At 35.0% G+C, this 11926-nt stretch overlaps 1 protein-coding gene across 1 annotated transcript; it reads left to right on the forward strand.

The window, feature by feature from the left end:
* The first annotated feature begins 3837 nt into the window (after positions 1-3837).
* Positions 3838-6040, forward strand: LOC107787383 (ethylene-response factor C3-like). Its single transcript, XM_016608938.2, has 2 exons — positions 3838-4500; positions 5618-6040. Exon 1 carries the CDS (start codon positions 3906-3908, stop codon positions 4479-4481), a length of 576 nt encoding a protein of 191 aa, XP_016464424.1. The 5' UTR covers positions 3838-3905; the 3' UTR covers positions 4482-4500; positions 5618-6040.
* The last annotated feature ends 5886 nt before the right edge of the window (positions 6041-11926 follow it).

Below are 11926 nucleotides of genomic sequence, written 5' to 3' on the forward strand. Positions count from 1 at the left end.
CTCCACTATAACAATAAGAGGGTTACAAAAGTTCTCCAAATTGGCTACACAACAAGTGCCAAACACAGAGAAACAATAGTAACATGAGCAATAACTAATCAATTGAAGAAAGAGGAGAATCCACAAAAATGAATCTGTTGTTCGAGGCTCGAAATCAGATGCTACGAGCCTCCAAATATGATCTCCACCGTTCAAATTCAAGACCAAGATTTACAAACACTCTTTCAAAATTTCAGCCTGATCCAACAGTTAACAAATCAGAAAACGAGATTTGAATGTTGGCTGGTCGGAATAAAAATCTGCAGCAAAACAAATATTTTTATTCTCTCTTGACGAAAGGTCTCTCAAAAACCACTCTTATGTGCTTAAGTCTTTCAAAGACTTGTATCAATGAGCATAGAATAATTCTCCAAAGTTGTCCTATTTATAGATCATGAGTGGTGCTTTCTCTTAAAGCCAAAACCCACTCAAAATAGGAATAAACCAAATCCAATTCCGAATAGGATTGGAAATCAAAAAGAGAATAGAATTAGGCCATTTGGCCTTTGGCTAGACAACATGGGCATGCGCCCAACATATGTAACTGTTTAAGTCAATTCCTATCCCAGCTTTTCTATGGTTGAAAAGATGGGCCTTAAAAAAAGGGCAAGAGAAAGAATTCTCACCGTTAGGTGTTGCCCTAATTTTTTTACCATTTATATATAGTTTTCTTATCTCTTAAAGGAAATGATAATATATTTACTATAATTGGATTTTTCTTCTAGTAGAAGAAAATTATAAATATTCTATATTTTGGCTAATTCCTTTTTTTATAGTTCCTTTTTGTATAGGAAAATGTTTGAACTGCTATAAATTGAGGATCTTTCCTTCTTATTTAGTAACATCCACAATGTAGCCATAAGGAGTTTGAGAGGTTTTTTCAGGGGGGAACTTTTCGGGACAAGTATTAGTGTGTCACTTGTATTTGCCTCTTTGTGAGGTTGTTCTCTCGATATTTTGAACTCTCTTTTACATAGTGGATTGCTCATTTCCGCCTGCCGATGTAGGTCAAATTGACCAAACCACGTTAAATATTTATGTCTCTTTTAGTATATTTCTCCTTTATTGTCTAAATTATCGTCGTTCAAGATTTGTTTTACTAACTTCCACGTGACATCTGATTATTTCGATACTTAGATAAAAAATAAAAAAAATAATAAAAAAGAAGACAGAATCTAACCAGCTACAAAAGGCAATAAAACAACCATTAAAAACAAGAAACTACCTCTTTCACTAACATTGGTTGTCCTATTTAATGGACGTTTAATAAAGGGAAAGAAATGCTTGTGGGGTATCCGCCGACGGAAAAAGACAAATCCCAGATGTGAGGCTAATATTTAATTATTTATTATGTTTCCTTCAGATTTATTTATGAAAGACAAATTAATTGAATATTAAAAAAACCAGAAGGGAAAAAAAGTTGGACAAATAAATTTAAAAAGAATGGAAAAAGAGATAAAAGACCGTGCTTGAGTTAGTTAAATTATGTAGATTCCTTAAATGAAATATATGGCATAAATTAGATACTTATTAGATATCCTTTTCATAATTAAGATTATGACCTAATTTAGCATATGACTTATGAGTTTAATTTTCTTTCAAACTCTCTCTCTCTCTATATATATATAAAGAAATTTGTTAAATATTTATTATAAATATAATTAATATTGTATATTAACTAGATTGCAGTAGATAATCATAAAATTCAATTTTAAATTCGCCAGTGAACAAATAAACAAAAGCATTTAGGATAAGATATTCATAAAGCGGCATAAAAATATTTGCATTCGATGTTTGATTTCATGATGTTCAATATTCTTTTTTCTTTTTTTCAATTGTGACGTCACTAGATGCATCATCGTATGGAGTCTTTTTTTCTACTGTGACATCATTGTATGCATCAAAATCAGGCCACAAAGCGAATACATCAACTAATTAAAACTAAAAGAACTAGTAAGGATGGAAGATGAAGACTTTTGAGAACATAGTGCTACTATATTTTATAGCACTTATTTTTGTTTCTATGTTTCTTGAAAAAGACATTACAAGGACCATATTTCCCAGAAGGTGAAGTATTTTACTAGATTCTCTCTATATATAATATATCCATATTATCAACAAAAACTCTGGTAGTCCGGTCCTTCTTCGGATTCTGTGCATAGGGAAAGCTTAGTACACCGGACTATTCTTTATCAACAAACACTCATTGGATAATTTTAACAAAAGAAGATAAGAAAAAGGTAAGCAGCTTAAGGACATGGTTGAGAGAAGAGTTGACCTTTGGCATATTGGCATATTGGCATCTACATCATTTTGTTTTGGTTTCCACACTCATATCGGAACTCGGTTAAATTCTTTCGCATTGGAACTTTTACATTAGGGGTAAAATAGTGTCCGAAAAAAGTGATTTATACAAAGATTCGAACCTAAAACTTTTGATTAAAGATGGAAGAACTCCAAAATCACTCTTGTTAGTCACCTCCAATTCATTTTGGTAGACAAGTTGAGTCCAAATTAAAACAATAATGACCGTGACAAGATAGTTTCACTCGTATCAAACCTTTCTATAACGGTCTTCTTTGTTCCAATATTTTTTTGCTGTTACAGAAAATGCTATTATAAAAAACATATATTATAATATAATATGAAAAAATCATTTGTTATAGTGAAGTAATGTTATAGAGAGGTCTCGCAGTACTATGTATTATTATTAGTCTACTATTTACCAATAAAGAGTATAGTTTATATATATTACTAAATCATAATACAATTAGGGACACTTCTATTGAAATTTTGTCACTTTAAGGTCTAATACATATTTCTATTGGTGGAGACTGGAGAGTTTGGTGACAGACTACAAGATAATCAATTAAAATGGCTAAAATTAATAATTAAATAAACCTCTTAATGAGTCTGATCATCCAGCTCAAGTCTAACAATTATACCAAGTAGATCATGATCAGTTGCTAATTAATCCTTGTCCTAATCTCGCTTTTCGACAAAACCTAATTATAACTCCTAAATCTAATACAGATGCCACAGGGTTCCAACTTGTTCAAATAATCATTTCCCACTTGGTCACTTATTTAATCCAATAACGTCCCTCCAATTCATTAATTAAGGATAATTTCGTCAAAATACTTATTTTTTCTAGGAGTTAGTATTTTTTTAAGGGTATGTCAAAGGTCAAAAGGTCACTTATTAATTATGAAGCGAAAGGAGTATCATATTTCGCACCAACCAAGTGTTGCATTAGTTATGCTGAGATTATTTGTTTCTTATTCAGCCAACCAAACAATGTACTCCCTCCGATCCACAATAAGTAACCATTTTACATTTGGCACACCTTTAAAGGAAATACGAACTCCTACAGAGAAAAGATGTATTCACTAAATTAACCTTAATTAATTGTTACCTTGACTAGTGGCGAAGCCACATGGTTATAAGGGTGGTCAATTGACCATCCTTCGTCAAAAATTACCCTGTGTATGTAGATAAAATATTACATTTTAAAGGTATATAACACATATTAAACACCCTTTGTCGGGATTTTTTTTCACTTCTTTCAAATTTGAATACCCTTGGGTAAATTCCTAGCTTCGTCACTGACCTTGACACATTGGAATATATAAATAAGAGCAAATTTTGGAAAAATAAAATTAATTCCTTCTTGATTATGTAAATGGACGCTTATTTTAGACCAAAATAAAAAGGTAGAATGGTCACTTATTGTGGAAACTAATTTCTCAAATTCCACAACCAAACGACCCCTTAGACATATTAAGCTTGTCCACTCATATTCAGAACTTTATACTAAAAATATGTACAATAAAGGGATCAAAGAACAGCTTTAATCTCCACCACTGATGGAACATTTAAAGAATCAATATCAGGAACAAACTTCAAATGTTTCTATTGTTGCTGAGGAAGTCAAAGTTAAAGTTGAAGCTGAATCATCAATAGAAACTAATTCTTCAAAAGAAAGAGAAACAAATGATGAAGAAGTTAACTTCAATCCAAGAAATCCCCAGAAATATATAGGTGTTCGAAAACGTCCATGGGGAAAATATGCAGCAGAAATTAGGGATTCGACGAGGAATGGAATTAGGGTTTGGCTTGGAACTTTTGATACTGCTGAAGAAGCTGCTATGGCTTATGATCAAGCTGCGTTTTCTATGAGAGGTGCCCAAACTTGCCTGAATTTTCCAGTGGAAAAAGTGCGCGAATCGCTACAAAAAATGGAATGTAATAACATAAAAGATGGATTGTTGTCACCAGCTGCAGCCCTAAAAGAGAAACACAAGAAAAGAAATAGTAGAAGTTCAAGAAAGAAGCAAGTGAATATTAAAGAAGAAGAGAATGTGTTGATATTTGAAGACTTAGGTCCTGATCTATTAGATGAACTCTTATCATCTGAGAACTCTTCTTGTTCAAATTATTAATCTACTAATTTCCCCATCTGTAAGTAATCTACTCCTTGTTCATGGTTTTATTTTATAATTTTTTTTAAATTAAATCGAGTCGTGATTTTATTGCCACTGGACGCGAAATACACTTTGTAGAAGGGGATCTTTCAGAAACAGCATCTCTATTCCCTCGAGTAGGGTAAGTTCTGCGTATACACTATCTTTCCCAAACCACACTAGTGGGATTTCACTGGGTCGTTGTTATTGTTGTTGTTGTTATTTCCCTCTTTCAAAAAATGAGCAAAATCACAATCTTTTCATCTTCTTGAGTTGAGCCGAGGATCTTTCGGGAATAGCCTCTCTACCCCGACTCTCTACCCTCGGGGTAGAGGTAGGGTCTTGAAATACATTACCCTTCCCAGATCCCACTGGTGAGATTTTACTGGGTGGTTGTTGTTGTTGTTGCTGCTGCCTGTTCAACTTATTGGAACCCTAGATTAGGTTATTAAGTTTGTGAATGGTGTTCTTTAACTCTCTTTTGGGCTATTTTTCATTGTTCATATGTACACAAATAATAACTTAAATACAGATTTTATTTAATTTCCACCAACACTTGATGGTATTTTTTATATAAAAAGAATACATTTCATTTTCCATACAGATTTTACATTTCAGATTTAGATATTACTGACGTAATCGATGTCACAGATTTTCAGCTAAAAGATTGTGATCTTCAAAAATTGTATAGTCATTATCATCTCTTTTGACTTTAGGTTCCCATATTCTATACAGTGCTTCAATCCAATCAAACTAATTATTATATTACTCATTAATCTAATAATTAGCAAAGCAGATTTTGATTAATTTGGATGTTTCTTTTGGTCCCTTGTCCAAGTATGATCCTTGAATAGCATAAATTGACAATTAGGGATATCATAAAGATTCAAAAACATGAATTGTATCACTTTAGTAGTCAATTAACACTATTCCTCCTTTACTGATGATGTCCCATTGTCTTTGTCTATCTATATCAACAGAAAGTAGAAAAATTCCAATTCAAATGTTACATCTATATGGCTCTTTTCTTTTTTATATGGAAAGCTTACTCACTCCATGGATATCATGTTGTTTTCTTGCATGAGTCAATTGCTTGAAAGCTTCTACATATGCAGGTCCTACATTTTTACTTCATATATTGAAGGGGAGCGTTGGCGTAGTTGGTAAAGTTGCTGCCATGTGGCCAGGAGGTCACGGGTTCGAGCCGTGGAAACAGCCTCTCGTAAAAATGCAGGGTAACGCTGCATCGATAGACCCTTATGGTCTGGCCCTTCTCCGGACCCCGTGCATAGCGGAAGCTTAGTACACCGGGTTGCCCTTTATACATAGTATCTAACAAAGTATTAGGCGAAAAAAGTATCTTAACCAAGTTTATTAAGTGTCTCATATTGGTTGATCAGAGCAGTAGATTATTGTCTCATTCTAAGGTCTTGGGCAATTCTCATCTCAAAAGCTAGTTGTTGCATTGAGTTAAGCTTAAGGTTTATTTTCTTAGTATGGTATAAGTAACAGACTCATTTCTATTCTTTGTTTCCACATTGTTGGAGCCATTTCATGTTATTTATGCTTATGATGTGAAGTCTTGGGTGCCGGCGTGTTATGATCTTGGACAATTCTCAACTTATAAACTTGTTTCAGAGTTCGGGCTAAGGTTCATTTTCTTAATTGATACCAAATCAAATGAACACTTGGGAAGAGAGGGATCCGAGAATTGGAACTTATACTTTGTTAGAATTTAGGTGAAAAAATATTTCTATATATTTGTTATTTGCAAGAACTTACTTTACATGTTCAAAAACAGTTGTTCAACAAGAAAAGTATACTCTCTCTGATAACTTGACTTTTTAGATGAGATGATCGCATATTTTAACATGGTAGAAGTCACAAGTTCAGAGTCTCACCGCCACCCATTGTACAAAAAAAATTTCACGGCCTATAAAAATAGAATCAGACCAGCATGTGAGGGGGCGTGTTTCAATGATAAAAGTATGTTCTCTCTAACAGTTTGTGCTAACACACCTTTTTTTATAAACTTTCCCATTGGACGGGGGTGTTGTATTAATAAATATGATTTTCAATGTTACAACACGTGGGTTACAGTTCACCTACCACTACTTAAAGCTAAAAACATCCTAGCTTATAAAAAAGTTAGCTTTATCATACTTGGTTCTTATGCTAGGAACTTGACTTTTATCCAAAAAAAATGGTCCCTCGCTGCCTTAGGTAGGTATTGGCTGGAGAGGAAAAAAACTCCATTTTGAGCCTTGTTCGCCAGTTTTGCTAAGCAATCTGCTAGTTGGTTTGTTTCTCTGTAACAATGGTTGATATGGATGTTTGTTGTGCTCCTCATTCGAGTTATTCCTCTCAGTGATCTTAGACATCCTGTAATTTGTTTCTTTCTCCCATTTTAACATATCAACGACTAATAAGGAGTCCATCTCTAAGGTGAAAGATGTGTGTCCATTTTTAATACACCAAGTCATTCCAAAGAATGCAGCATAGGCCTCTGTAAGATTGTGGTTGTTACAGCTATATGGAAAGGAGAAAGTCATTATAAGATCACCATTGTCCCTTCTAAGAGTTCCCCCCACTCCAGCACTCCTATTCCTTGTGTTGAAACTTCCATCACTGTTTAATTTGAGAGAACCCAATTCCGGTTTTTGCCATTGGACTAGAATACAGCTTTGTTTCGGTTGCATCTTTAGTAAAGTGTCGCATAAGGTATTCCAAGGCAGTCTGAGATTGCAATTTGGATAGGCCTTATTGATGGCAGCTTCCACATTCCAACCAATCTGTTATTGCAATTTGTACAGGTTAAATTTCTTCTGATCCCCATACCTGCAAGCACAAGTTTCCTTCCACAGTACCCAACATATAATAATAGGAGTAATAGTTAAAACCAGTTTATGTACATCATTAAAAGCTTTTGTATGCCATCGGGTATGTCATGTTTCTAATGGGGTGGGGTGATAGCTAATACCAAGTTGAGAGCCAAAAAGTTTCCAAACATAACTGGCTGCATGTCCTTCTATAAATACATGATGCATGTTTTCGTAGGAGGAGTTCTCACAGTAGTTACACCTAGAAACAATTTGTCTCCCAAACCTAGAAATAACTTCATCAAAATGGAGTTTTCCTTTCCAAAGCGTCTAGACTAGAAGAGACATAGTAAAAGGTACGCAAGAATTCCAAATCTTACCAATGTGATGCTGCTTAGGTCTAGATTGCCTTACCAGATTCCAAGCTATCTTGTTGGAGTACTTTCCATTATCCATAAGGTCCCAATAAACCTTATCCTCTTTGTCATGGGTTCCAATGTCTATGTTGAGGATATGGTCAACCAGGTGCTCCGGAAGGATATTTTTCAGTTTATTAACATCCCACTTTCCTCTAGTGATGAATTCACATACCAGAGTTTTGTAGCTCTTTCTAGTTGTGTTAACTAAACCTGCGAGATGACCTTTTAAGGTCCAATTGTCCTACCAAAAACTACTTGAACTTGAGTATATATGCCAAACCATGTGTTTCTCTACAATGTTTCTAACTTTAAGAACATGTTTCCATGCATGAGAGTTCCCTGCAGCCCGTTGTTTTGAAACCAAGTGAGATTTAATACAGTATTTATTCCTAACATATGTTGCCCAGAGATGATGTGGACCTAATCTTCCACCATCTCTTCATAGCTAGCATATCACTGATATCTTCCATTTTTCGAACACTTATGCCCCCTCCTCCATAGGAAAGGAGAGGTTGTTCTAGAAGCTCCAATGGTATCTCCTGTGCTCACTTGAGTTACCCCAGAAAAAGTTAGCAAAATACTTTTCAATAAGTTTAAAAGTAGCTTTGGGGGGGGGAGGGGGACATAGCAGATAAAGTATAAATAGGCAAGGATTGAAGGACACTTTTGATCAACACAGTCTTACCACTATATGAAAATAGTTTGCCCTGCCAACCATTAAGCCTTTTCACAATTTTACTAAGCAAGATGTCAAAATATTCAGATTTTTTTCTACCCACATAGAAAGGACAACCAAGGTAGTTAAGAGAAAATTCTTATCCATAAAGCCAAAACACTTCCTAGTTCTATTAATCCTGTTTGCAGAAGTCTTAGGAGCATTAAGGAAAAAACTTTTGTTTTTATTAACTAGTTGACCAGAGCTATCCTCATAATTGCCAATTTATTTCATAACAAGCTTAATAGATTTAGAGTTACCACTACAGAAAATTACATTATCATCTGCATAGGCTAAATGGTTAACTTTTAGAACCTTATTATGCATAGCAAAGGGAGTAAAATCCGGGTGATTATACAAGTTGTGAAGAGACCTGGAGAGAACTTCAACAACCATAATAAAAAGAGAGAGAGAGATAGGGGGTCGCCTTGTTTAAGACCTTGAAAAGATAAGAAAAAACATGTCTAGAACCATTAATAATGATGGAGTACCATACATTAGAAATCAAATTTTGGACCATGTCTACCCACTGATTGGAGAAACCAAATTTGCTTAACATAGAGTATAGAAAGTGCCATGACATTCTATCATATGCCTTAGCCATATCAAGCTTAATGATTATTACCTCCCTTATTTTTGTCAGAGATATTATGAATAATCACTTGAGCTAAAAGAACATTTTCATAAATTAGTCTATCCTTCACAAAGCCACTTTGATTATGGAAAACTAATTTATGCAACAAAGGATTAAGTCTTATAGACAGAATTTTAGAAATAATTTTGTTAGAGAAATTAGTTAAACTAATTGGTCTAAACTCAGAAAAATTAGCAGGGGAGTCAACTTTGGGAATCAAAACTAAGCAAGTATGTGAGAAAAATTTAGTCAAGCCTTTCTCTTTGAAGACTTCCAGCACGGAAGCACAAACATCCTCTACGATAATGTTCCCGCAGTTGTGAAAAAATGCACCATTATATCCATATGGGCTAGTGGTGCTATTCGCACTAAGGGTAAGGACAGCATTTTTGATCTCCTCATCATTTGGCATCCTACGGAGAAATAAATTGTCCAGCTCAGTAATACATTTAGGAATACATTCCAGAATAGAGAGATTGAGGTGAGGTGTAGGGAGGTTGAACTGGGCATTGAAATGCTTGACTATTGCCTTCAAAATTTTTTCATCCCCCATGATCCATGTACCCTTATGATTTCTAATTCTATTTACCTGTTGCTTCTGCCTTTTTCTCTGAGAGTGTAGTGAAAATACCTGGAATTTTTGTCACCATCTTCGAACCATTTTATTCTAGATTTCTGCTTGAGAAGAGAGTCTTGGATGCTTAACCATCTAATGTATTCGGCATGGACTTTGTTTATTTCTTCTCTACTCTCTTCTGTATTGTTTTCAATATCCTTATCCTCTAAATATTGAAGTTTCACTTCCCAGTTGTTAACAACCTCATTAATGTCACCAATGTCTTCCCTGGACCATTAAGTTAATTTTCTACTGAGCGCCTTCAGTTTTGATTGCAAAATCCATATGGGATTCCCTGAAACCTCAGAGTTCCAACTTTCCTTAACCACATCATAAAAGCCAGGCAGCTTTAACCAACAATTTAGGAATCTGAAATATTTAATGCAGTTGAGATTCACATTGAGATTTTTCATAAGTAAAGGTCAATGATCAGAACCAAACCTAGTCATGTGCCTAATAGAGCATCTTTGAAAGAGATTATCCCACAGATCGTTCACGAAGACTCTATCCAACCTCTTCCAAATTCTTTTCCTAGGTCTCCTATTATTGCACCAAGTATATTTAGGTCCGAGTAGCCAATATCAGTAACTCTACAACTATCCATACAATATTGAAAATCTATGCTTTTGTACATTCTATGAGGTCCCCCCCCCCAATTTTTCATTTGGATCGAGGATTATATTAAAGTCTCCCCCGATACACCAAGGTGCATCCACCAGATTACTATCATCTTGTAATGATAACTAGAGAAGCTGTCTATCCTTTGAGTTACACTTAGCATAGCCAGCCGTAATAAGAATGTCCATATTACTAATAGTCTTCTCCAACTTTATGGTAATATGTTGATCACTTTCAGAAAAAATCTTCTTGTTGTTGAAAGAGTTCCAGAAACACCAAATTTGTCCATTACCATTCGAATGGCAATGTTGAAAACCTAAGAATCTCCTATAACCATCCACCTTTTCTTTGGAAATAAAAGGTTCAAAGATAGCCACAAAGTGAGTGTTGTTGATGTCAATTAATCTTTTAAGCCTATGAATGGCTTTTTTGGACCTTACCCCCTTATGTTCCAGAAAATTGCACTAATCATAGGAACAATCCGGGGCATTATCCTCTCTTTGTTTCCTTCTTTGTGAAGGGTGTGTTCTGTTTCTATGACTTTTTTTGCTACTTTTTCTTGTTTCGCTTCTCCCTCTTTTGACAATGCATTGGTTTCCATCCTCTTAACTTTCAAAGACTCCTTCTATGTCTTCATTTTCTGTGTCGCTTCCTCTTGTGATGTTCTCATTGTTTTTGTTGATACTCCTTTCTGATGCTTCTTGATCCCTTTCTTTGCAATTCAAGTCAACAACCAAATTTATGCCAGGTAAATTTCTTATTTCATTTGGCACTGTGGAGGTATTGGTATCACTGGAATTGTTGTAGTTCTCTGCCTTGTTTTTCTCCTCCTCTTTGTTAATTGTATTTTTATCTCCCATGTTTTCATCCTGCATATGTATGTTGGGAGCTTCCTCATTCCCTTGCCCTTCTTCCCTCGACATTTCATCAGAATTGGACTATTTATCATCATTTTGCACAGCATTGTCATCTTAGACGTGTAAGTTGTCCCTGATCTCTGCTATGGATTGGTCATTTTGTTTGCTCGTCGATAAAGAAACAACATTATTTTTGTTACTGTTTTGAGCAGGTTTGAACCTTACTTTACTTTTCTTCTTTGGCATCTTCTTGGTTTTCTTCTTCTTAGAACTTTTTTTCATGCTTCTTTCCTTCTTTTTGGTAATGGTCTTAGAATTGTCATCCTTCTGCTGCATTTTACCAGTGTCCTTAGTCTGAGTATCAACTTGAATTTTGTCTTCCTTATCAACATTGTTATTATCCGTCTTCTTGTTCATAGATAGAGCATCTTCCTCATTCTTTGTGGTCCCATCTCCATCTCCCTCTTCCTTAAGTTGACTGGCCTTTTTCTTTTCTAGTGCCCTGCAATTAACTATGTAATGGCCCAATTTCCAACAGTGTTTGCAATATTTCAGAACACCTTCGTATTCCAATTTTTGAGTATACCCCTTTAACGGTGATTTGTCTTATTCCTGTCCCACGAATACACTCTGTGGAAGTGGTTTCAAGAGGTCTACCTCCACTCTAATTTTGGCCATACTAGGCCTAGTTCTTCCCATAGTAGCAGCGTCTAGAGCAAGGGGTGTACCTACAGAGCTCAATAGCT

Source organism: Nicotiana tabacum, chromosome 13, assembly GCF_000715075.1.
Source record: "Nicotiana tabacum cultivar K326 chromosome 13, ASM71507v2, whole genome shotgun sequence".
NCBI lineage: Eukaryota > Viridiplantae > Streptophyta > Magnoliopsida > Solanales > Solanaceae > Nicotiana > Nicotiana tabacum.